Source organism: Trichechus manatus, unplaced genomic scaffold, assembly GCF_000243295.1.
Source record: "Trichechus manatus latirostris isolate Lorelei unplaced genomic scaffold, TriManLat1.0 scaffold00258, whole genome shotgun sequence".
Lineage (NCBI taxonomy): Eukaryota > Metazoa > Chordata > Mammalia > Sirenia > Trichechidae > Trichechus > Trichechus manatus.
Window position 1 is genome coordinate 1,915,467 of NW_004444194.1, and position 26,899 is coordinate 1,942,365.

Below are 26,899 nucleotides of genomic sequence, written 5' to 3' on the forward strand. Positions count from 1 at the left end.
TTTGAAGGAGACCTGGTGGCGCCGTGGTTAAGAGCTATGGCGAGCTATGTATGACTGCTAACCAAAAAGTTCAGCAGTTCGAATCCACCAGCCACTCCTTGGAAATCCTATGGGGTAGTTCTACTCTGTCCTCTAGGGTCGCTATGGGTCAGAATCGACGCGACGGGAACGGGTTTGGAGAATTGGGGAAGGTGACACAAGGGGGCACTCACTGGTGTCAGGGTCCCCAGAGCTGGGGTGGGAGTCCCCTGGAGCCGCCTCCTTGGGGGCGCGTGCATCCAGCGAGCCTGGGGGATCGGAGCTGGGCCGGGGAGGCCTGCGCAGCTGGACCTCATCCTCATCCTCTTGAGGTGAGCTGAAGCGGCTGGGCTCTAGCAAGGCTGAGAAGCGGCGGCGCGCGCCAAGTGGGGGGCTGGCCTCCCCCTCCAGAAAGCTGGCCTCGGAAGCCGAGAAGCGCTTGCTGCGCAACAGGGGTGTAGTTAGAGGAGGTCGCCCCTTCGGGCCCGTCCAGGGACCAGCCCCGCCCCTGCTCACATCTCCGGGGAGCCGCCTCTCCAGGGCTTCTCACGCAGAGTCAGGCCGCCCAGCCCTTCCCGCTTGCTGGCCACCTTCTCCTCTGGACCCTTGGCGCTCGGCTCCCGCTTGCTGCCTCCTGCCGTTACAGGGGTTTTGGGCTCATGCTGCGACAGCTGCTCCATACTGCTGTACACCTGCAAAGAGGGTGGGAGAGGACAACAATAGCCCCTAGGTCCTGTCTTCACTCCTTTCAACTCCTGGACCCGCCCTAACCACGCTCTGCCCTCCCAAGGCCGGCCCCGCCCAATTCTGGCTGCCTCCCCAACTCGCCTTTCTTTAGCTGAGTTCCAACCTCGTTAGGCCCTGCCCCATTTTAGGCCCTTCCCTGCCCTATGCCCGGACCAATCTGGTCTCCACAAAGCCCCGCCCCCTTCCAGACCCCACCCAATTAAAGCCACCACCGCCCAGGCTAGGCCCCGCCCCCGCAAGCTGCTCCTGAAAGCACAACCTTGGCCGGCCTTCCCACGCCCTCACCCAGGCCACGCCCAACTTGAAGTCCCGCCTCCGCGGCTCATCCTCTCCATCTCCGGCACCTGCCCCTGCCCTGCCCAGGCCTAGCTCCGCCCCCTTGTGGGTCTCACGTCTACAACTGTCCAGGTTCCCCATAGATTCCTCTCAGTGCCAAAGGCCCGTTTCATAGACGCCCCTTCCTGCTTCCCCCAGAGCTCATCAATCCCAGACCCTCACCACCTCAGGAACTTCTCCAGTTTAAGACTTCGGGCGCCTGGAACCCTGCTACCAGGAGCTTCCTTGGCCCGGCGCTACTCCAGGCCAGCCTCCTCTGCCAGTGCTTCCTCGGTCCAGGTCCTGCCGCAAAGCCCCGGCCCCGCCCAGGCCGCCCCAAGCCCCACCTGGGCCCACCTTGCTGAAGCGCGGGGAGCAGGAGGAGAACTGGCGGATCTCCACGGGCTCCTCCTCCGTCGTGTCATCCTCATCATAGGAGTTCACATGGTGATACCTGTCCGAGCGGGCTGGGGAAGGTGTGTGGGCCATGAACTAGGGATCAGGACCAGTCCTCAGATCACATGTCAGAGGCCCTTTCTGGTTCAAGCCGGGCCAGCAAGTCAGGCCACACCTCTGCCTCATTCTTGGATCTGATCCAGGCCCTGCCCTCAGCTGGGTTCTCACACCTACCCGGCGCGGGGGCGGGGGCAAGGGGAGATAGAGTGGGGGAGCTCTCTCGAAGTTCTAGCCCTGCCTCCAGACAGGCTACACCCCAGATCCCACCTCCGGTGCTCTTCGCCCCGGCCACATCAGGCCAGCCCAAGTCTCTGCCACATGTTAGGTCCTAGCACCTCTCCTAGGCCAGGCCCAAACTTAAAACTCACCTCTGTCTAGGCCCCAACCCTAACCCAGTCTCATTTCTTACCTAGATCTCAGACTCAGTCAGGCCCCTATACCAGGCCCGGTCCATATTGTCCCACCCCAGGAGCAGGCCACACCCCCATCGCAACCTCAGCCCCCCTCATCTAGGAGTCTGGTCTCATATCTAGCCCAAGCCTTACCGCAGGCCACCTCTCCCTGTATCCCACCCTGCATCCAGGCCCTGCCTCCTGTCCCCGCTCACTGTCGAAGTAGCTGGTGTCATCCTCGGACTCCAGGTGGGGGATGAACTCAGCCTTCTGCCTCAGCAGCCCTGTCCAGTCCAGGTCTCGGAAGAAACTGTGCTGCTTAACCTCATAGGCTCCACCTGGGCAGAGGATGGAGAAGGGGAGTGAATTCCAGCAAGAGGTAGGCCTTCCACTTCTTTCTTTGCAGCAGGCCACAGCACTTGGAGCTCAGGCTGGGTCTGGGGTTATGGAGCCCTGCTCCCACCAAAGACCCCTGGCCCTCAGCCCTCAGCCCTCAGCCCCTCTGCACAGCAGCCCCCTTACCTGCCCCAAGCCGGACCAGGGGGTTGGTCTGCAGGAGGCTGGATATCAGGAGCTGGGCATCTGTGGGCAAGGCCTCCTCCCCCTCGGGCCATAGAATGTCATCTGCAGGGCAAGGATGGGGCTGGGGGTCATTTCCGAAGTCCATGGGGCCCTAGGCAGGCAGGCCCACCCACTGCAGAGGCACGCACCACTGATGACCTGTCCAAAGAGCTCCTCGGGGGTGTCTCCAAAGAAGGGCACGCAGCCCACCAGGAATTCGTAGAGGATGATACCCATGGCCCACCAGTCCACCGGCTTGCCGTAACCCTGGCGCAGGATGACCTCGGGGGCGATGTACTCTGGGGTCCCGCACACCTGGGGGCAGGCCGTTAGCCTGCGCCCTGGCCGTAGGAGGGGCCTCGGGGGGTACTGTGCCCCCCACCAGGCCCTTGTCCCCACGGTCCTGCCGGGTCACTCCACCCACAGCGACCCCCATGCCTGCACACACACCTGTTTGTCCAGGAACTCCCGGGCATCCTTCTCAATGTGGCCTTCATACAGGTTGGTAGTGAGGCTCATGAGCCCCATCTTAGAAAGGCCGAAATCCGTCAGCTTTATGTGACCCATGGAGGTAATGAGGAGGCTGCAGGCACAGGTGGGGCTCTCAGAGGCGAGGCCCATCCACGTCACCCCTGGCCCTCCCCGTTAGGCCTTCCCAAGAGCATGGAGTGATGGAAAAGTTCAAGGCTCACTTGTCAGGCTTGAGGTCACGGTGCACGATGCCATAGTTGTGCAAGTACTCCAGTGCCAGCACTGTCTCGGCAAAGTACATACGAGCCATCTCCACAGGCAGCGCCCCGATGTTCTTCAGCAGGGTGGCGCAGTCCCCACCTGCAGGGGAGGGAGCAGGCCCTTGTGAAGAGGGAGGCACCCGAGGCCCAGAGCCAAGCACTCGACACACATAGCACCAAGTCTGCTCTCATTTTACAGATAAGGCAGACTGAGGCTCAGAGTGGAACCTCCCTCTCCCCAGGTCACACAGGGAATTGTCATCTACCAGGCTTCTCTTGCCTTCTTATCCATCTTCCAAAGTTGGTGTGATCAGCCCATTTACACTGAGGGGGACTGAGGCTCAGAAAGTTGATGGGGTCATGCAGGGAGTGATGGTGGAGGTGGGGTTTGAACATTGGTCTGACTGGGACCAAAGCCTGCCTGCTTATTGACTGCATCTGGGAGTACAGCCCTCACTCTCCTGGCATCTGAACCTTGAGGGTTGAAGAGTCTTAAAATGCAGATTCCTGGCTCCCACCGGAGTTACTTTAATGGACATTTGTATTTTAGTCTCTCCAACATCCATTCCTCCTTTTTTCTTACAAAGGGTCAGATTTCCTTCCACATAAAGCAGCTGGGTCAGCATGTAACCCAAGCTGATCCAGTGAGTTGAGTCAGCCCTTGGACTTTTGGGACACAAAGTTCTTTTTCCACAAGGATTACTAAACTGGTAGGATATAAGCTAGAAGCTGTAGGGTGGCAACCTGCTACATTGGTGATTGTCTAGAGGGACACCTACACATGGGATAGCAGAGTCAAGAGATGGTGACAGATTCCTGACGACATGTTTTGTTTGGATACCTAGATACAGCCATTCCTGAAGGTGAATGATTTTTCAATCATATGTGCAAATTCATTCCTTCTTCCCCTCCCTTTCTTCCATCCTTTCTTTCTGCTTGACCCAGATTTAGCTGGGTTTCAGACTTTCTGAGGGGACCAGGAATCTGTATTTGGCCACAACCCCAGGTAATTCTGATACAAACTTATGCTGAGAACCAAGATGGGTTGTATTCCAGATGATACACTGGGGCTGGGCCCTGCTCAGGAGGCACTGATTAATCACCAACTGTGTGCTCAACCCACCAAATAGATCTTGACTCTGCCCACTTCTCTCCACCTCCTTTGCCATCAACCCATCATCACTAGTCTTGACTCGTGCAGTCGTGCCTGCCCTGGTCTCCCTGCTTTTGTCCTCCCTACAGCAGCCAAATGGATATTCTAAAAACATAAATTAGACCATGTCAATTATGCTTAAAATCCCCCGGTAGCTTCCTGCTGCACTCAGAATGAAATCCCAACGCCATTCGGGCCCCTGCCAGGGCCTGCACACTCAGTCATGTCATCTCTCTGCCCTGAACTCCCCCAACCCTCCCCCAGCTCACTTGGCTCCAGCTCCATTGGTTTCCTCAATGCTCCTCCAAATCTAGACACCTAAGAGACTTGGGGTTCCCCTTTCCTGATATAGTCCAGGCTTGGGGAAGCCTTCTGTCCACCGCATCACCATTTCCTCTTGAGCCTTATGGTCTTCGCTGTCATTCACTACATGAAATGAACTTGTCTCTTTTGGCTTCTTTATTGTCTGTAGACACAGACCAGAATGTAACCTCCATGAGGGAGAAGTGTGTCTGTCTGGGATCCCACTGTGCCACCAGCACTTAGCACAGCATGTGGCATGAGGTAGATTATTAGGAGACATTTGTTGAGTAATGATTGACTAAGGCTAGGAGGTGGCATAGCTGTAGCACCATGAGATCATGCGTATGCCATAATAACCACAATACATGTGTGTCTGGGTGATGGGTAGGTTAATATTTGGATGAATACATGCATGGATGAATGGATGGAGGAGTGGATGGATAAACAGGTGAAAATATATAGACCGATGGTTAGATGGGTAAATAGATGGATAAGTAAACTGATAGATGAATTATAGATGAATAGTTGGATATATATGTGGATAAGATAGATGTGGAATGGATAAAAACACGGATGATAAAGGGATGGATGGATGGGGAGATGATGCATTAATAAATAGATATTGGATAGCTTGATGGATGGCAAGTGAGTGGGTAAACACATGGATGAATGAATGGGTACACATATAAAAAGCCGGATGGGAAGATGGATGAACAGATGGATGGATGGAGGAAACATAGATGTATGGATGGATAAACGGATGGATGAATCAAATAGATGAATAGATGGATGAATAGATGAGGAGATGGATAAGCAAATGAATGGATGGAAAGATGGATCTTTGGATGAGTGTATTTATCCTTGGATAAAAGGAAAACAGATAAATAGATGGCTGGGGTAAATAAACAGGTGGAATTGATGGGCAGATCAAAGAATAGATAGATAAATAGCTAAATAAACATATGAGTGGATAGTAAATATGGTTAGATGGGTGGTGACTGGGCCTTAGGCAGGCCACCCAACAGCCCTGGCCAGTGTGTACCCTCCATCTTCCCTGAACCCTTGGGGGCAGCCACACCTTCCACATATTCCATGACCATGCAGAGGTGGCGCCGGGTTTCAAAGGAGCAGAACATGCCAACCACAAAGGGGTTCTCGGCGAAGGTGAGGATGTCGCGCTCGACAAAGGCCTGCTGGATCTGGTTGCGCAGGATCAGGTTCTGCTTGTTGATCTTCTTCATAGCAAAGCGTTGCCGTGTGTCACGGTGCCGCACCAGGTAGACAGCACTGCAGGGGGTGAGAGCGGGGACCGGCCGTCACCTCCGAAACACCCGGCCTCCGCCACCCGCCCCCCGCCAGAGCCCCGGGTGGCTCACCCGTAGGCACCATTGCTTATGAGTTTGATGGTCTCAAAGTCATTCTCCCCAGGAGGTTTCTTGGCCTTGGTGGTGGTGCTACGACCCTGAAGGGGAAAGATGGTGATCATCATCATCATCATAAGACCGGGACTCTCATTATTCCACTTTACACATGGGGAAACTGAGGTGCAGAAAGGATGGGTCCTTCTTCCAACTGCCACAGTGAAGGAGCTCAAGATCAAGATTTGAACCCAAGACTGTCTGGCTCTGAAGCCATATTCCTAGTTTCTTTCTATTAGGAAAGATGGCAGGAAGCCCACAAAATGGAAAATATCCCTAATATATAAAGAACTATCAGAAATCAATAAGAGCTGAAAAGAAAAAAAAATGGGCAAAAGATGTGAACTATAATTCATAAGGCTCTTAAACATATGAAAAGATGCTTGATCTCACATAGAACAGAAAGACAATTTAAAACTACCCCAAGATGCCATTTTTCTCCTAAAAAATTAGCATCAAAATCCAAAAGGTTGACATACTCTGTGGACAAAGGTCTGGGGAAACAAGCACTTTTATGCTTTGCTGTTGGATGTGTAAATTGGTACAACCCCTATGGAAGGCACTCTGGGAATATATATATCAGAATATATATGTATTATTTGACCCAGCCATTTCACTTTTGAATTCACGATACACATATGCTTGCACATGTTAAAAATAACATATGTACAATCTTGCTTACTGCAAAATTAGAAACAATTCATGTGTCCATCTATAGGAAACCAGTTAAATAAATACATGGTGGGGCATCTGTATAAAGGAATACTGTGTCAGTGTTAAATAGAATGAGTAATCTCTCTGCACACTGATTCAGAAAGATTTCCAAAGTATTTTATTGAGTAGAAAAAATGCAAGGGACAGTATTACAATGTGCTACCCTTTGTGTAAAACAAGTAGCAAAATAGAAATATCTAATCATATTTCGGGGCTCTACGGCAGCAGGGGACAAAGATGAAAGTAAGATTTTCACTGTATCTCTTTTTTGCAAATTATTTTTATTTTTAGTAGGGACAAAGAGATATATTACATAAACATTATCGTTGTTCGTTGCTATTGAGTCAATTCCAACTCACGACTACCCCATGTGTGCAGAGTAGAACTGCTCCATAGGGTTTTCAAGGCTGTGACGTTTTGGAAGCATATTACCAGGCCTGTCTTCCCAGGCACCTCTGGGTGGGTTTGAACTGCCAGTCTTTCAGTTAGTGATCGAGTGCTTAACCATTTGCACCGTCCAGGGACAACAACGTAAAGATTACACACACACACACACACAATCTATCTATGAGATATAAAAATATTGAACTTGTATGTGCCTAAGAAGGTAGCCTAAAAAGATCTGACACAAAAATCAACAGAATTACAAAGAGAAATTGGTCAAAACAAGGACTTAACACATACTTCTCGGTAACTATTAGATCAATCAGGGGGAATCAGGGGGAAAAAATTGAATAAGGATATGGAAGATTTGAATCACTCAATTAACAAGTTTGATTGAATGGAATTATGTAGAATCCTGCAAACAATAATTAGAGATAAATACCTTTTTAGAGTTTTAGACTTTTGAGTCATGTCATTCCATTACCTATTCAAAAAATTAAACAAAATGGCATGTATAGTGAGATTCTTTTAAAATATATACATAAAGAAAAGATGTGTGTGTATACGTATGTGAATGCATAGACACAAGGAAACAAGGGTCATAAACCCAAGGTACCTTCAGAGGCCAAGAAGGCTAGGTGGGGGTCATGGGGGGCTGGGGGGAAGGTACCCCATATCACAGGACAGCCTCACTCAATGCCAGTCAGTTCTACCACAGTGTTGTCAGACCTTCTGATTTCTGAATAGAAGGCCCAAACCCAGATTTTAAGGCAAAATCTTCTGATTTTTATATTTTTCCTCAAATTTTTTAAAAACACTAGGAGTTCAGAGAAAGCACATATGTGGCCATTATTGCAGGCAGTCTCCACCAGACATCTGGAACACCCACCAAAGTGTTGTTGGCCTGGGGGTGGAATTATGGTCCTTTTCACCATGCTGAGTTGTTAACACACATGATGGCAGTCAATCCACTCAAAAGCCCTGTGCAAAGTTCCTCAGTAAGTTAAACATAGACTTACCATATGACTCAGTGATTCCATTCCTAAGTATATACGCCAAAGAACTGAAAACAGTGTTCAAATACTTGTACATAAATGTTCATTAAAAAAAAACAAACAAACCCATTGTCATCAAGTCGATTCTGACTCATAGCGACCCTATAGGACAGAGTAGAACTCCCCATAGGGTTTCCAAGGAGCACCTGGTGGATTTGAACTGCCCAGCTCTTAACTAGCTCTTAACTAGCAGCCGTAGCTCTTAACCAGTATGCCACCAGGGTTTCCTAAATGTTCATAGTAGCACTGTTTACAACAGCCAGAAAGTAGAAACCCAAATGTCCATCAACAGATAAATGGATATGCACAATGTGGTATATTCATATAATGGAATATTATTCAGTCATAAACAGAAATGAAGGTCTCATACATGCTATAATGTGGCTGAACCTCAAAAACATTATGCTAAGTGAAAGAAGCCAGACATAAAAGGTCACATATTGTATGATTCTATTTGTATGAAATATCCAGAATAGGCAAATCCATACAGACACAAATATATTTGTGGCTGCCAGGGACTGGGGAGAGGGAGGAATGGAGAGTAACTACTTAATGGGTATGGGGTTTTCTTTTGGGGTGATGAAAAAGTTCTGGAACTTAGTGGTGATGGTTGCCCAATATTATGACTATACTAAACACTACTGAATTGTACACTTTAAAATGGTAAATGTTTCTGTTATATGTATTTTACCACACACACACACACAAAATTCCATGCAAGAAAAGCTATTACTAACCCCATTTTACAGACGTGGAAACTGAGGCTCAGGGTGGAGGACCAAGAGCCAAAGAGCACACAGCCTAAGGAGCAGAGCCAGCAGGTGAGCCCAGGCCTGCCTGCCCATGAACCAGAGTGCTAAGGGCCTCTTGGCCTTACCTCGGAGAGGTCGTCTTGCTCGGGCGTGTTGGAGCCGCCACTGTCCTGTTCCTCCAGGTGCACCACATCTAGGAAGGGGGTGACAGTGAGCTAGGGGCTAGGGTCGAGCCTACTTGCCCACAGTCCCCCTGCGCCCGCCAGCTGGCACCTGGGAAGGGGTCACGGGTGAGGCCAAGCTGGCGGATGATGTAGCGGGGGATGTCCGTCTTGACAAGGTGGCCCTCCTTGGCATGGCCCTCAGCTGCCTCCAGCAGGTGGTAAAACTCCTCGGGATTGAATTCCTGAGGCAGGGCAGGGGCGGCCTTGCAGTAGGCTCTGAGGGGCCCCCGCCAGCCCCCCGCCCATGCCCAGCCCCCTCACCAGGCACTCCAGCAGCCTCGCGGGGCGAGAGATGATAATAAGCAACTTCTTCACCAGCTGAATGACAAAAGCCACCTCCAAGCTCTCGGAGCGCTCATATGCCTGGGGCAAGGGGCACAAGAGTAGTAGGATTCATAGGCACCCTGACTTAGTCAAGCCCCCCTTCCAACCCCACAGAGTGCACACTGCTGCTGCTGTCCCCATTTTACAGGTCAGAAAAGCAAGGTCCAGGCCACAAAGTAAAAATAACAATTATTATTATAGCAAACACTGGCCTAAACCCTTCCCATATATCCGCTCATTCAATCCACCTTCTAAACAGTCCTCTGATCTCTCTGCCTGGCATGTTCTGCTCCCAGATCCCCACATGGCTCCCTTCCTCATGGAGGCCTGCCCTGACTCCCCCATGCCAATCTAAAATTGCATCCCACTTCCCGATGGCCCCCTCAATCACCATTTCCCTTCTGTACTTTTTCTTTTTCTATCACAAGACATCCCTTCTAACATGCTATATATTAATTTACCTATCATGTCTATTGGAGCCCTAGCGGTGCAGTGGTTAAGAGCTCAGCTGCTAACCAAAAGGTCAGTAGTTTGAATCCACCAGCCGCTCCTTGGAAACTCTACGGGGCAGTTCTACTCTGTCCTTTAGGGTCGCTATGAGTCAGAATCGACTTAACGGCAATGGGTTTGATTTTGGTTTGGGTTATCATGTCTGTCAGGGCTGGGACAGCGTGAGGCGAGTGAGAGTGTCGAAAAACGCAGTCATCAAGATGACTAATACTGTAATGCAATACTTTTAAAAATCATAATTAATGCAAAAAAATCCATGATAAACAAAATATCCAAATTTTAAACAAAGACAGGGTCCAACAAGGCCATGCTGAGGCATTTTGGAACTTGAGGCAGAAGGCAAACTGTGCACCAGTCTATGTATTTTAATGTATTTTTAAATAACTATTGATTTTAATAAAAACATTATTGATGAGTTTGTTTCCTTTAAAGCCAGGGAAGTAAAATGATAACAAATTCGGTTTTTTTTCTTATAAGCTTAAAATAATGTGGTTTGATTACACCTACTTTTCAATTTTTTGACTACTTGAATATTCTGGGGGAAAAAAAAATAACTAATTGCCTCACCCTAGCCCAGCCCTGATACCCATTGCTTATCTTCTGACCCTTCCTGCTCCCCAAGGGCAGGGGTTTTTGTTTATTTCCATCTGATTCTAGAGTTTCTAGGTCAGTTCTGGGTCCATAGTAGGTGCTTACTAAATACTCATGGAATTCATGAATGAGTGAATCCCTTTCTGACAGCAGAAGGACTAAGTAACAGGGAGGTTGAGTGGCTTGGCAAAGTCTGCACAGCAAGTAAATGAGTCAGGATGCGAACCCAGACTGGCTGAAGTCTGTGCTCTCAACTTCTACGGATCTCAAATCCAGGAGTGACACCAATGTGCTGTCCTGCGAGTCTGGGGCTGAGGGCCTGAAGCGAGGAGCCCAATATTCTGGTTCCTGCAGCCTTCTTCAACCCAATCCCCTCACAAAGGTCCAGTCTCATGGCTTCTCTGTTCCTGGAATTTCCCAGACTGCCTTCCCACCTCAGGGCCTTTACACATGTTGTTCCTCCTGCTTGGTGCACTGCACACTTCTCCCAGCTCTTCTCATAGCTACCACTTCCTCATTATTCTTGTCCCAATTTCAATGTCACCTCCTCCAGGGAGGCCTCTTGGACCTTACAAGGCAGTCCCTGACACTCTGTCATTACCCTGTTGTATTTGCTTCAAAGCCCTTAGCTTCAGCTGAAATCATCCAATTCCTTGATCTATTTCTTCCATGTTTCTTGTCTGCCTCCCCCACTTGAATGTCAGCCCCATCAGAGCAGGCATTTTTAACCGTTTCATTCACTACCGTATACTCTGCATAGTGCCCAGCACACAGTAGGCAATCCATTATCATTGGCTTGTATGGGGACATTAGCATTAGCACCTTCAATTTCAGTTATTCAGGCATTCATCCAACATTTACTGAGTACCTACTGTGTGTCCCCCTCTATGCTTTCCCCCTCATATTTTTAACATTCCAGGGGGGGAAACAAGAAATAAGACAAGCAAAAATACACAGTATAACAGACAATCCAAGGAGAAAAATAAAGAGGAAGTGGGCAATGAGTGTAGCAGAAAAATTTTAAATGAGAGAGGGGGTCTAGGAGGACACACTGAGAAGGGAACTTTGAGTAAAGACCTGAAGGAGCGGAGGGAGGTCGAATTCCTGTCTCCCCCTCATCAGAGCTAGGGCAGGGATCATGTCCTCCTCATCCACCACTGAATCCTCAGCTCCACACCAGAGCCTGGTGCATGGTCGATGCTTTATGAATGGATGCGGGGTGAAGGGGGGGTGAGGGGTCGGGAGAGGCTTGTGGGTACAGAGCCTGAGATGCACTCACGTCCTGCAGCAGCTTCTCCAGATTCTCCTGTAATTCGTAGAAGTAAACGGTGGTGATGAGGCCATCGCGGGACTTGGCCAGGCAGTCCCGGGCCAGCTCGATGATCTGGTGGTGGATGAAGCTGAGCACGCCATCGGCCAGCGGCAGCACGCTGTCAGGCTCGTAGGCGCGGGCAAAGTCGCGCAGCTTCTCCTCCATCTGCGCCGTGGCCTGCGGGAGGGACGGAAGCAGGTGAGGGTGCCGGCACCAGCCGCCAGGGGGCGCGCGGAACTAGGGCGCGCGGGAGCCCGGACCCGCCGCCTCACCTTCGGGAACCTCTCCTTGTAGACATGGTTCATCATCACGATCTCGTTGTCGTAGGAGGAGGGGGAGCGCCCGGGGCTGCGGGGAGAGAAGGTCACCCTGTCCAGTCCCCCCATGTCTAACCGTCACCCATCATGTTGCAAGCCCAGTTTATCGGTAGGGACAGGGGTCTCGCAGTGCAGCAGTGCAGAGGGCCCCAGACCGCCAGCTTGGAGGGGAGACCAGGCCCACCTGAGGCTCCGCGAGCGGGGCCGCACGGCCGGTGAGCGTCGGCCGCCATCCTCGTCGGTGATGCTCTCGGTGCTGCCGAAGTGTTTGGAGAGGAAGTGGAGTTCATCCACGGTGGGCTGGTAGGGCAGCTGGTGTAGGCGCTCCTGCGAGGAGCAGGAAGACTGCGGGGAGGGGCGAGGCCAGTCAGAGCCACGCTGTGCCCCCACAGCTAGGGACCCTGGGCCGGGACTCTCGGGGCTAGTGGGCCACTGGGCAAGGCTGGGATCAGAGGCTGATCCCTTGGGTCCCCAGGCCCAGGTTGGGACTCTCGGTGACAGGCAGACAGGGACAGACACGGATGCAGACAGTGACACAGATACAGATGTGGCCAGAAGGAGCCTGTTAAAACCTGAGTCAAGTCATGTCCCTCCTCCGTCCAGGGCTCCCACTTCACTCAGGTTGAACACCCAAGTCCCCACCTTGGCCCACCGGGCCCTGCTCTGTCCTGTCATCTCCCTGCCCTCCCCTCCTCCCCTCTGCCCCTCACTCACTCAGCTCCAGCAGCACCAGCATCCTTGATGATCCTAAACAAGCCAGGCATGCTCCCACCTCCCGGCCTTTGCACTAGCTGTTCCCTCTACTGGGAACACATCTACTATGGATCGCGCCTTCTCCTTTAAGTCTTTGCTTAAATGTCACCTAGTCAGGGAGGCCTCCCGGAACACACACCTGTTACTCCCTATTCCGTGCCCTGTTTTGCTTTGCTGATCTATTTATCTCTTGATTTACTATATTTTTATTATTCCTTTGTTATTGCTGTCTGCTCCTTGAGAGCAGGGATTTGGCTCTGCTTGGTCCCTGGTCAGTGCCTGGCTTGCAGCTGGGGCAAAACACAGACCGACAGACACACAGACATCAGTGGAGAGACACAAGGACATCCACTTGATTCTGCTGGCAGTCAGAATGATCTTTTCAAACAGCACCCCCCTGCTTATTTATTTTACTTAGATCCACAATCAACACCCATGGAAGCAGAAGTCAAGAAATCGAATGACGTATTTTATTGGGCAAATCTGCTACAAAAGAGCTCTTTAAAGTGTTAAAAAGCAAAGATGTCACTATGAGGATTAAGGTGTGCCTGACCCAAGCCATGGTATTTTCAATCACCTCGTATGCATGCAAAAGCTGGACTATGAATAAGGAAGACTGAAGAAGAATTGACGCATTTGTATTATGGTGTGGGAGAAGAATATTGAATATACCATGGACTGCCAGAAGAACGAACAAATCTATCTTGGAAGAAGTACAGTCAGAATGCTCCTTAGAACTGAGGATGTTGAGACTTCGTCTCATGTACTTTGGACATGTTATCAGGAGGGACCAGTCCCTGGAGAAGGACATCATGCTTGGTAAAGTAGTGGGTCAGTGAAAAAAAGGAAGACCGTCAATGAGATGCATTGACACAGTGGCTGCAACAATGGGCTCAAACATAGCAATGACCGTGAGGATGGTGCAGGACCGGGCAGTGTTTTGTTCTATTGCACATAGGGTTGCTTTGAGTCGGAACCAACTCGACGGCACCTAACATAACAACCCCTGCTTAAAGCTCCGCATCCCATCAGTATCTATTAAAAATATATTTTTTAAATGCCCATGCCCTATGGCCTCCAGAATCACAACTTTAAATCATTCAAAACGAAATTTTAATACAATTTGATAAAAAGCAATAAAGCCTTACTAAGGCTCCCCACTATGTTTAGAATAAAATCCATCTCTCCACCCTGACCCACAGAGTCCCTGGGTTAGACCTGGCTGCTAACTGAAAAGGTAGCATTTCGATCTACGCAGAGACTCCTCAGAAGGCCTGGCCATCTACTCCCGAAAAATCACCCATTGAAGACCCAGTGGAGCACACTTCTACTCTGACACACATAGGGTTGCTATGAGTTGAAGATGACTTCACCGCAACTAGTACGCTGACCCACAAGTCCCTGCCTGCATCACCTCCATCGCTCAACCTCCAGCACAAAGCTCCAGCTGTACAAGGCTACTTTCAACTTTCCAAATGTGTGAAATTCTCAGTGGCCTCTTGGGAGTTTAGACATGCTGTTCCCCTTCCTGGAACACCCTTCTCCCCCTTCTTCCATCTGCCAAATGCCTGCTGACCCTTTGGGTCTTGTTTTGATGCCATTTGTTCCAGGAAGCCTTCCCTGACCCCCAGCTGTGTCACGTTCCTCCCCTCTGCAGTCACCATCACAGCTCCAACCACCCAGCGTTGTGAATGCTTTCTTACTGGTCTGTCTCCCTCATGACTGAGCTGTGTGAATTCTTGGACCTTAGTCCAGCTCCTAGAGCCCACCCACCCCATGACAGTCATATAATAAATGTCTGCTGAACAACCTACCAATGGATGGATGAAGGAACCAGAAACACAGGTAGCAAAGGGGCAGATGGAGAGAGAGACCTTGGGTACTGCGGTGGGTAAGCAAATGGGCTCCAGGCCAGACTGTGGGGACGAAGGGCATGGCCTGGCCCTGGCTAGCTGCAGACCCTTGGGCAAGTAGCTTAACTGACTGAGCCTTGATGTCATCATCTGTAGAATGAGTCTGAGATGACTACGACCCCCAAGACGATGTGTCAAGGGCAAAGAAAAAAGCTTTGGGAGGGACCTGTAACTGGCTATTAGATGGATAGGTGAACATCCTTGGAGGAAAGGAACCCAAGGTCCTCATTAAAGCCAGCCTGAGCTGCTAGCCTGGGTGTGGGCCTGTGAGGTGGAGGTCTCCTCCCAAAGCCCCCACTCGCCTGCTTGCCACACTCACCGAGACCGTGGAGCTGGGCGTGTTGGTGCCATAGCCAGAAGAAGGGAGTGAGGCCAGAGACCAACGGCGTCCATCAGCCCTGAAATCCAGTCGAGGTGCTCAGTGACCGCCAGTCTCCCCCAGCCCCCTCCCCAATCCTTGGGGTGTGACAGAATCCACTGACCACAGCCAGGGCAGGGGATAGGGGGATATATCTGCTCCCCAAGATTCCAGTCACCTCAGAGTCAAGGAGGTAGAGAGGAAGTCTTCCAGTCAGGCACCCCCAGACCCGGCAGGAAGATCAGCCTCCCATGATCCTACCCTTCTGCCAGTCCTACACCAGACAAGCCCCCCAGAGTGGACCCCAAGGAGGAGTGGAAAAGCCCACCCAAGATAGTCTTCCCATACTGTTGTTAGGTCTTCTCATAGGAACCCTAAAATTACACCCCTAGAGAATTACCCACGAGAAACCTCTCAGAGGCAGCTTTATTGAGTCTTCTCAGAGAAGAAAGGTCCCTCTCCCAAACACACACACATTCACATTTATAACTTCACAGACAGTCTTGCGGTCACACCCAGTAGTATTAGTGTGACTAGTGTGGTCACACACTGACAGTCACACACATTCACAGTTCACAGACACCTACACCCACACATGCACAGACACTCACATATAGACACATACACTTACAGAGACCCACATACTCACACTCTGACACACACAGTCACTTGCACATACTTTCACATTCACACAGACACATTCAGGACACCCTCACTTATTCAGTCACACACAACATTCAAACTCTCACAGACACACACTTGTTCACACTCACACAGATGCACACTCACATGGACACATTGTAGGCACATCCTCCCTCACATATTCACACACATTTACAACTTCACAGACACACTCCTCCACATTTTCACTCACACGCAGATGCACACACACAGGTGCATGCTCTCTCACATAATCACACACATTTACAATCTCAGAGACGCACGTCCACACTCACACAGATTTGCACACTTACATGGACACACACACACAAGACTCCTTCCTCGTTCCTTCCTATAGTCAGTGCCCTAGGGCGTGCCCTAAGTCCTCTTCTCCCACTGCCACCACTTGGCCTGGATCCTGTCACCTCTCACTAGTACCTGTGTGGCCCCCTCCTGCCTACCCTCCACCAGATATCCCAATTCCTTCTCAAATGCACATTTGACCACATCAGGCCCAAATTTTTGAGCCCTATCTGGCTCCCTATTGCCCTCAGCTGAATTCCACGGCCCAGGGGACCCTTCACTCCCACTCGCCGGAAACTGTCCTCTGTGCCCCACAGCTCCCTGTGACTCCCACACCACGGGCCTTCACCACCCTTTGTCGTGACCCCCGTTCCCTGACCTGTCGCACCCACTCAACTCTGAGGGTAGAAATGGGGTGTCGTTCACCCCGTACGCTCAGCTCCCAGCGCACAGATGGTGTTCAGACGTTTTTCGAATGAATAGAGTTCAAAGAAAAAGAGACCCCTCTAGGCTTCCTGGTGATGCCCAGAAAGTTTCTTCAAAAAAATCAAGGAAACCTCTCTGCTTCCCCAATTCCACCAAAGGTCCGCAGATAATTCTTTTAGGGACACTGCTGAAACCCTCAGAGACCTCCCCGGGACCTCAAGAGACAGCCATAGCTGCCCTCCCCCACCTCAAAGACCAAGAGTTCCTCGATGGGCGCCACGCAGTCTGCGCTTGCGCACCTCATTTTGGCTCGCCTGTCCTGTTGCTATGGAAACGCCCGGCCCTGAGCCCGAGGCTCAGGAGACTGAGACCCTGGGCACTTGAGCGCAAGCGCTTTAGCTCCGCCGCAAAAGAAGCCCCGCCCACTCCTGGTTCCCGCTTGGAGATTGGCCCCGCCTTCTGATAGGCCCCGCCTCTGAAGCTGGGCACTCCTTCCTGTTGGGATATTAGGGCGCTCTGGGGGTCCCCTTAGGCCCCAGCACGGGTGCAATTAGGAGGGAGAACAGATGGCGGCACGTACGGTAGGTGGGGAGGGTCCCGGGTAGGGTTCTGGGGCTGCGGCGGGCAGGGACTCACCTTCGGGAGGAGGCGAACGAGAAATGGGCGGGGGTGTTGGGGGAGAAGTTGCGGGGGCTGTCCAGGGGACTGCTACCTGTGGCGGAAGGAAGGAGTGCTTTAAGCCTGGGAGGGGGGCAATCCCATCAGTCCTAATCTCCAAAACGGGTTGCAAACGGCAGCCCGTCCCCTCTTAAGTCTAGATCGGGCCTTGTATGGGTTGGCCACGCCCCCTTCCCTGTGACCCAGACTCTCTAAACTTTTTGGTTCCCAAATAAGCCCAGCCCCTTTCATCTGATCCCGCCCCTCGGGCACGGCTTCTTCTTTTTCTGCCCCCTCCACTTTCCAATCTAGTATCGCCTAGCCCTCCCCCGACCAGTGCTGGTTCATCTGCGGACTGGTCACGCCCACACATGGATGGTCTTGCTCCTTGTCCAATGCGGCTTGTCCTCTGTCCAGATGAGTTTCGCACCACCCACCTCTCGGCATGGCCACACCCCCTCTCTTATGGCCCGCCTCCTTTAGTCGGATCCACACCCACTAAGACCGGAGCACCAGTCTCACCCAGGTGGCCCGGCAGTGGGGAGTGGGGCCGCGGCAGCGTGGGTGAAGTGCTCGTCAGGATGAGGCTTTTCCGGTTACTGGTGCGGCAGCTGCGGGGAAGGCGAGGCAGAGAGACCGGGCCAGGCCGCAGCCCGGTGAACTCCGGGAGCCCAGCCAGCTGCCCTCCCATCTCAGATACCCATCCTATCTCCCATCCGCGTGTGCTTGGAGGCGCCCGGAGGACTGCTTGGAGGAGGCGGCCATAGAAGCCTCGACTGTGTGTGTGGGATGCATCTGTGATGTGTGTGCGAGAATCGCTGCGAGGATCATGTATGACGCTGTGAAGCACAGTCAGTGTGATGGTGACGTCTGTGACAGCATTGGTGCATCGATTGTGTGTCCTTGGGTCTGTGCATGACATTCATTGTGTGTATCCCCGTGTGGCATCCACTGTGTGAGTTCAACCCTGTGTAACACTGGGCATGTTCTAGTCTTAAGAACATGTATGACAATAGCTGGGTTTATCTTGTGTGACACAACTCTGCCCTTGTGTGTCTATGTGACACAGTGTGTAAAGTCACTTATCCACGTCTAGGTGTGCCATCTTTGCTACATGTTTGTCTTTATGTGATATGCTGAGTGTGTACGAGACTGTCCTTATATCTGTGTGTGATATTTACTGTGTGTCCACATGCAGCACCTACTGTTTGTGAATTTCACACCCCCTGACACTGGCATTCAGAGCATGTCGCTATGTGTGACATTCCCTGGGTGAGTCTGGGTGTGATAAAGTGTGATTTTTGTGTGTCTCGCCATCTCTGCAAAATTTCCAGTGTTTATCCTGGCATCCGTGTGAAACAGCGTGTGACATGCCTAGGTTGACATTGTATAGTGTGACATTGTTGAATGTATGTATGTGTCACCATCACATATATGTTTGTGTACATATCAGATGGCATAATCATATGTGTGGATTGCTATGCACGTGACATCTTACTAGCTGTGCATGACATAGTGATACCTGTGTGTGACACTGGGGGTGCCCCTGTGTGTCTGTACATGGCTCTGCCCTGTGGCCGCTGCCTGGCTGAGTGTGCATGGCGCCTCCTGGGTGTATCTGGGCCACTAGTGCTGTGTGTGTATGTGTGTGTGACATCATGCCCTGCATGACGCCATGTGTCACTGTCTTCGGTGTGAGGCTGTATTTCTTGAGGGGAGAGTCTGTCCTATGATAAAAGCCCCCCTTTTCTTTCTGCTTCTCAGGATCCCAGCTCCCGAAAGGAGGAGCCCCCAGCCCTCCATCCCCCTCACTCTTGGCTGCAGTGACTGGGCATAATAGCGCGTCCAGGCGCGCGCGACATGGGGAGGGGGGGACAGGCTGCGGCTATTGTTCTGAGGGTGCCAAGCCCCCCATCCTCACCCTCCCCTTCTTCCCCCACTCCCAACCAGCTGCCAGAGGACGCAGAGCCAGCAGACAAAGGCGCCGCAGCAGCCCCCTGCCCGGCGCAGCCCCCTCCCCCCCGCGGCGGTCCCTTCTAGCGTGCAGTCGCTCCCCAGCCTAGGCCAACATCGGCCCCCATGGAGCCCTCTCCCCGGCAGGAAGGAGCAGGGCGGGCACCTCTGGCGCAGCTGGACCGGGCGCAGCATCCCGGGCCCCGCCCTGCGGCAGCGGCCGGAGGGGCCTTTTTGAGGGGAGGGCTGGGTCAGGATCTGGGGGTCGGGGGCTACCTCTTGGTGCGGCGGAACATGCTGCCGCCGGGGAAGGAGGGCATCGAGAAATTGGAAAGCGCGGTCCAGAGAGAGTCAGACATGACCCGGCGGCGGCGACATGGTGGCAGGTGCGGCAACGGCGGCGGCGGCGCGGGGAGCAAGCGCGCCGGGCGGAGGCTGGAGCCGCAGCGGGCGGGGGAGGGCGGGAGAGGGGAGGGCCCTGCGGCTACCGCCTACCGGGAGGGGGCGCTGCTGTGAGCCGGCGCGCCAAGTGCAGCCCGCGCGCGCTCCAGGCGCCCCCACCTTGGACCAGAGAAAGGGCGACCAGGCCGGGGCGTCTCTCCCCAAGGCTCACCTGCTGCTTTTCCGAGGCAGGGGCAAATCCTTCTGGAAGGCAAAGGGAGCAGAAGGATAGGGGTCACCACAGACCGGCGGTCGCTGCCCACAAGCCCTTGCAGCCCCCTGGAGGAGCAGAAGCTGAATGGGAGCAGGCACCTCATCAGCATTGTCATCTTCAACCTTGGCCATGCTCTGGGGGCCGGCTCCTTGAGGGACAGGGTCCCAGGAAGATTCCTCTCCCGTCCTCCAGGCACCAATACTGGGCCAAGTACAGGAGGGGCCTCATTACAGGGCTGCTGAATTGGCATCTCAATGAGTGTTTGTGTAAATGAAGCAGGAGTCTTTATATTAAAATATTTATTGAGCGCCTACTGTAAGCCAGACCCTATCCTAGGCACTGGGGACACAGCAGTAAGACAAATAAAAATTCCTGCCCATTTGAGGCTAGCATTTAGTAGGGGGAGACAGACAATAATAAGATTAATGCAGAAGTGAATGAGAATTTTAGACAATAATAAGTGTTATGAATAAAATTAAACACGATGATGGGATGAGAATGGTTGGGAGGGGGATACGAGGGCTGCTCTGGTGAGGTGACTTTTAAGCTGGTTGCTGAAAGATAAGACCTAGCCATGGGAAAAATCTGTGGAGAGCATTCCAGGTAGAGAGAGCTACAAGGTTAAAGCCTTTGAGGCAGGAATGAGCTTAGCATGTTCAAGCATGAAATGTGGAACGAATGAATGACTCCACCCCTCCAACAGACCTGCCCCCCAGCCAGATTCACGGAGTTGAGTGGGGGTAGTTAGAGTAGTTCAAAACAGCTTTGGAACGGGAACCAGGTGGGTAGTCTTTTTCAATAATGGCAATGATAATAATTGGTGGCTATCAATTTTATGTGTCCACGTTAGAAGTTTGTATTCTGTTTGTCAAGTGTTCAGGAAGTTATTACCGGGGGTGGGGGTGGGGGGTGGGGATCTCGGCCCTTTTCATAGGAGGAAAGTGGCATCACCATTCTGCCAGTCCTGTCTCAACAGGCTGAGGAGGAAGGAAGGGGGTTGGGCAGCCCGAAAGATTTGGGTGAGAGTTTGGCTACTCCAACCAGGGGAAAATAAGAAATGTTCTAGATCCTTTCTAGGATCTTTGAAAACAGGAAGCCCTGGGATCAAATCCCAGCTCTGCCCCTCGTGACCTTGACAAATGACCTTACAACAGTTCGCGACTCCTAAAAGAGGATTCTGTGAGATGATGCAGGCAAAGCCCTTAGCATGGCGCCTAGCACATAGTAAGCGCTCGATACATACTATGCCATAGGAACAGGAGTTATTATTAATCGACATGCTGCCAGGACAGGAAATGGACTAGAGGGACCCCCTACTGCCATGTACAGAGGACAGATGTATGGACAGGGTCAAAGGATACTGTCCCTGTCCCCAGTACTACCCTTCCGAGCCATGGGTGCCCGGAAATCCACACCAGGTTTTCCTTCCGTCTTTGCAGGATCGGCGTGAATGAGCCGCAGCCTGGGTCGGCAAAACCGGCTGCGCGTCTGCAATGGCCCAAGAGAAATCAAGGCCTGGATTTTCCGGGCACGGAGTCCAGGGCTCCGGACTCGGGTACACTGCGCCTCCGAGGGTGAGCCCCGGAGGGGACCTTTAAGCGCCACTCAAAGAAGTCTTCAAACCCAGCCCCATCCGCTCAGGCCTCCCACACATTCTAGGGTCGCGGAAAGGGGCAAACGAGTGCCTGAGGATCGGAATCCTTGGCGTCAGTGTAGATAGACGCCACCTCCATCTCCAGCTGCAGAGCCCCTCTGCTAGAGCGGATTCCGCTTTTTCCCAGGATTGGTGGACGGCGCTGCGGACAGGCCGTTCGAACTCGCCCATCGTATATATGCTGTTCATATATACGATCTCAAATACATACAGGGACCCTCTTGAGCTCTCCATAGTGGTGGGACAGTTCCTAAGGGGTTGCACTTGTGTATGCAGAGTGTTTCCAGAGTGAAGTGGTTAATTTTGCAAGAAGGGAAGAATAGGGTAGTACTCTGGCAGGGCTCGCCCCGCTGTGAGGACGCCTGGGGCCGGGAGGGTGAGTGAATGGAGAGAGGGGTCTAGCCTCTCCCCCCAACACACCCACACACTCTCCTCTTCCAAAATCCTGGTCTGGGGGCGGGGCCCTGGTATGGGGGTTAGGGGGGGCAGAGAAGGCCCTCGTGGCGCCAAGCCAATGGGAGTCGGCACCGGCCCGGAGGGCGGGGACACACGCCATGCAGGCCCCGCCCCTTTACGTCCCTTTCCGGGTACCAGACGGCGCAGACCCGGCTCCGGATGCCGCAGCACTCGTTCGTTTTGCCGCAGCTCGCTGCTTTTTCCCAGAACACGTCCTCTCCCCACCCTCCCCAGCCCAGCCTGGGGGAAGGAATCCCGAGGAGGACCTGAGACGGGCCCAGGTTCTGAGAAGAAGCCATCTGGGCTCCGTTTAAAAGCTAATCAGCTCTCCAACCCATGCGTGGTTCCATCATCCAGACGCCTGGGAAGTCCGTCCTAACGTCTGACCCCCATCTTTCCTGCTGCACTGGCCGTTCAGCTCCCCTTCGTCTCCAACCTCGAAGCCTAGGCCCCTTTACACTTAGGGAATGGTCAACTGGGGGAGTCCAGAGATGGACAAGTCTCCTTAAATGAGAGCCTGAATCCTCCCCTACCCTCCGCACGCTCCAGGCTGGGGGTGCAGCCTGAGTCTGGGCCCACGCTTGGCTTTGTCTGAGCCCCCCTCAGAGTACAGAACTCGAGGCTAGGCTCGAAGACGGCCCAGAAGGGCCAGATCCCTGGCAGGCCTCGGTAAGAAGTCTGGACCAAATTCCTTTCTGAGGAACACTTGACCCCATACTAACCCCAGAAGCCCCGGCTGAAGATGGGAGCAGAAAACCTCTCTCAGCTTCAGAATCCCCACTCAGCTTGAGGTGGGACCTCCTGACTCCCGGGTTTGCCCCGCCTTTCCCATACTCCACAACAGTCCTCAGTTTCCCACTCCGCGCATTGGACCCACGCCTCCCGCGCCTGCGCAGCAGCGACCGGCATCTTCTAAGTCTGCAAGGAGCTAAAAATCGCTCCCGCCCACCCACAAGCTGGGCTGGACTTGAGGATAGCGAGGGGCGGGGGGCGGAGTGGGGTGGAGGTGGAACGAAGAGTGGGGAGGCTGCCTAGGTGCCAGTCCAATTAGGGCAGTAGGAAGAATTCGGGGGGGGAGGCAGGGTGCATGGAGGGCGGAGGAGATTCCCACGCCTCTGAAAGGGGCTCCTGAGGTGGTAAGGGGTGAGGCTGCCGCACAAACATGTTTACGGCCGCCGCGGCGCGGGCGGTCCCGAGGGGCGCGAGCCCTGGGGCAATAACTTTGCTTTGCGCCCCCCTCCCAGACTGGCGGGGCTCCAGAGCGCTGACTTCGGTTACAGCCCCCTCCCCCTCCAGTAAGCCAGTCGCCCCTCAGGCTATCCTCGAGGGGGAGCGCTCGGTTGCATCCCCTCTGTCAGATCCCCGGAGCTCCGGGCGGCGCCTGAGGGGCGGGGTCCCCAGCGCGGCGGGACGCGCGGCCACAGCGTTCCCCGCGGGCAGCATTGCTAGGCAGTGAGAGGAGTCGCCTGGGCCGACCCTGGTGCAAGTTCCGCGGCCCCTGCCCGGCCCCGCCCCGGTGCGCCGACCCCTTCCTCTCCCCCGGGCCGGGAACGCCGCGTACCTGCAGCCTCCGGCGGCGGATCAAGCCGGAATCGTCCATGGCGGCGGCGGCGGCGGCGGCGGCGGCTGGGGGGCGGGGGAGGAGCGAAGCAGGGCGGGCCTGGCGCCGTCACTGCGTCTGGGCGCCCAAGCCGGGCCTCGGCCACCGCTGCCCGAGCCGGGGGGAGGGGCCTCCAGATATCCACGAGGGAGACAGGCCATGGAGAGACCCCCTAGGAGAAAAGGCATCCTACGGGAGAGACAGTCTCATGAATAGACCCTCAGCCCAAGAAATTCCCCAGGGGAGACATTTCCACTGAGATACATTCCCTATGAGGACACCCCCTCCCAGCGACCCCTCTAGGGAGCCACATTCCTACAGGGAGATGATCACCACAGGGAGGTCCTCTCCAGTGAAGAAATCTCACAGACCCTGGAAATCATTCCCAAGAGAGATGATCCCTGAGAGATGACGCTTCCTCTCAAAATCCCCTTCCCCCCAGGAAGAGACATTCTGGCCATGAAACATACCCCCAGGTGACATTTTATCATCCCAATGAGAGACCCCCCCCTAAAAGCCGTATTTTCGGTAGGAAATTGTCCCCACACAAGAGACCCCCCATATGCCTCAAGGAGAGACATTCTCGCAGAGCAACATTTTCACTGGGGAGACCCATCCTTACGGGAGAGATCCTGGGAAATATTCCCATGGTGATGCCCCTTCAGAAAAACGTTTACACGAATATACTCCTCCAGCGCGCAGCCTCTCCCAAGCGAAGTGCTCCTCAGGGAACCCTGCATCTAGCAACCTCCTCCCTCACCGTCAGAATTGAGGAGCCAGGCCAGGGAAGCCATATTTATAGGAGTGATTAGCTGGTAGCTGGGGAGAGGGGCAGCTGAAGCCTCTCCCTCCCCGCCTCCCCCCCCCCGGTTTCCTACAGCTGAGGCCAAATGCCCCATGCTTCGCGGAGTTGGAGAGGGGAGCGTCCGAGATCTCCCCACTTCAGATCTGGGCATTGAGGGCAAGGTAGGGAGGGGCTTCCCAGGAGTCCTGGCCCCTAGCTGGTCCCAAGGCTCATGAGGGCGTGGTCACTGGGCGGAGTGATTCCTTCCAACCGACAGCTGCGAAGGCGAGGTCCCTCTCCGCGTGTCCCTGGGGCGCTAGGAGATTTCAAAATCCATCTCCGTATCTGACCCTTTGCGCCTGTGCCTGGGTTACCTCTGTCTGTGTCTCATGTCTGTCGGCATGTCTGGTTATTGTCTCCCTAAATTCATTCCTTTCACCGTTCTCTGTCCATGGTCGGGACTTCCCTCTTGTGGCTTCATCTCAAACTGGCAGCCACGGGAGCTCTCCCTGGTGCTGATCTCTCTTGCTCCTGTCCGTGGTGCTGAAATCCGAGTTCAGGGTTGGGGGTGAGGTCAAGGGAGGGGAAGGGATACGTAGCGTCTGGTGGGAGGTACAGCTCCGAGGCTGGACTGGTCGGACCCATGAGCACCCTAGACCACCCCCAACATGCAGCAGGCTAAGAAATCTGGGCCTCCAGGACATCACTGGGGGCCTACAGACTGGTTAGAAGACAGAGTCTCCTGATTCTTTCATTGACTCAACACTTATTGCTCACCCACTGCATGTAAGGTAGTGTTCTGGGCGCTAGGAGTACAGCAGTGAAAGAGACAGACAGAAATACTGTCCTACCCTAGTAGGAGGGAGACAGACTCATGGTGGCAATCAATCCTCACAAACACACTGCAAGCACAGGCACACAAACATACACATACTCAGGAAACACAGACTCACACAAGCACATGTACACATTGTGCAAATACACACTCAGCAAACACAGATACACACAGACATACTCTGAAAGCACACATGCAAACACACATTCAGCAAACACAAACACAAACATATACACACATAAAAAACTAACACTCCACAAACACCCACATACAAACACACACTTAGCAAACATGTAGATACACACACTCAACAAATGCAGACACAAACACACACACATAGTTCCAGAACCAAGAGACGCCCAGCTGCACACAGACAAACCCTTACTTTACACACAGACACATTATTCCTACAACCCAACACGTGAGCACACACGCACACCCACATCTCCAGGGCTGGGCTGTCTCTCTTGTCTGACTCCCTCACTATGTCAGCTCTTAGAGGGTTTAGCTTTGCATGTTTTGCTCACCGCTGCATCCTCAGACCTGGCACACAGTAGGTGCTCAATAAATGTTCACTGAATGAATGGATACATTGAGGGAATGTTCACAAGGGACACACATTCACAGAAACTGCAGGACACGGATACATACCTTCATGTTTCAGGTGCAGCCACACACCCTGTTCAGCACGTGACCACGCCCCCTTGTTCACTCATGGGCGACAACCTTTATCCATTGACTTACCCACAACATTTTCATAGGGACACCCACACTGATCCTACATTCCCGCCTCCTATTTATTTCCTGATTCTTAATCAACTGCACACACTTAGCTTGGGACACATACAGGCACCTCTGCCCAGATTCTGAACACACACACAACCACCTGACCAAGAGACACACATAAACAACTCACCCAACAACCACGTACATAAATGCTCCACACACACACATAGCCATAAAACCAAGAGACACACAGGTGCACCAAATACACACATGCCACACAATTGCACCCTCACCAAACACACACACATTCCCTACACATACACAGCTTAGACCACAAGCATTAACATAAGGGCATAAATACAGATACATACACACTTGCCCTAGGTCCCTGGACCTTTAGTCAGCTGGAGGAGAGGGCAGAGCAGTGGAAAGTCCTGCCCCTGCAACAAACCACTCCCCTTTTAACTACCAGTGTTTCCTAGACTTGACCCTGAGGTGTCTCAGCCACTCATAGACTTCAGTCTCTAACAGGTGAGAGCCAGATTGGGGAGGAGGGACAGGGAAGGGGATCGTTTTGTCTCCACAGGCCCCCAGGTTCCCCTGTCTCTGGGGCTTTTGGACTTCAGCGACAGAACCCAAGTCTTGGCACTGCCTTGCTTGGCCCCAAAGACCCAACCCTGGGTGGCAGTCCCTAAGCCGATTGTGGGCTGAGAGAAGGTGACCCTGAGAAGGGACAACAGGAATCAAGAGAGAGGGAGGAGGCTGGGCAGAGATGAAGGAGGAATTACTGGAAGGAGGCAGAGTGTTGTAAGAGCTGGAGAGATTCCTCTTGGTTCTAAGGGAGGGGACGCCTGAGGTCTGAGAGGGTGGGAGATCCCACTGGGTCTGA

General features: G+C 53.0%; 1 protein-coding gene across 1 annotated transcript in view; it reads right to left on the reverse strand.

Moving 5' to 3' along the window:
• MAST1 (microtubule associated serine/threonine kinase 1) overlaps nt 1-19,768 on the reverse strand; it is a 24,379-nt gene extending 4,611 nt beyond the window's left edge. Inside the window, exons 1-20 of the mRNA XM_004389744.2 lie at nt 19,577-19,768; nt 17,870-17,958; nt 17,327-17,402; nt 15,263-15,341; nt 12,462-12,622; nt 12,233-12,308; nt 11,928-12,137; nt 9,485-9,586; nt 9,273-9,405; nt 9,125-9,192; nt 6,053-6,138; nt 5,755-5,963; nt 3,182-3,320; nt 2,940-3,072; nt 2,639-2,804; nt 2,451-2,552; nt 2,144-2,266; nt 1,438-1,547; nt 535-710; nt 213-460 (exon numbers count right to left, since the gene is read on the reverse strand). Coding sequence (XP_004389801.1) covers nt 213-460; nt 535-710; nt 1,438-1,547; nt 2,144-2,266; nt 2,451-2,552; nt 2,639-2,804; nt 2,940-3,072; nt 3,182-3,320; nt 5,755-5,963; nt 6,053-6,138; nt 9,125-9,192; nt 9,273-9,405; nt 9,485-9,586; nt 11,928-12,137; nt 12,233-12,308; nt 12,462-12,622; nt 15,263-15,341; nt 17,327-17,402; nt 17,870-17,958; nt 19,577-19,659 — 2,569 coding nt within the window. The 5' untranslated portion in view covers nt 19,660-19,768. The remainder of the gene's footprint in view (nt 1-212; nt 461-534; nt 711-1,437; nt 1,548-2,143; nt 2,267-2,450; nt 2,553-2,638; nt 2,805-2,939; nt 3,073-3,181; nt 3,321-5,754; nt 5,964-6,052; nt 6,139-9,124; nt 9,193-9,272; nt 9,406-9,484; nt 9,587-11,927; nt 12,138-12,232; nt 12,309-12,461; nt 12,623-15,262; nt 15,342-17,326; nt 17,403-17,869; nt 17,959-19,576) is intronic.
• Nucleotides 19,769-26,899: the final 7,131 nt, after the last annotated feature.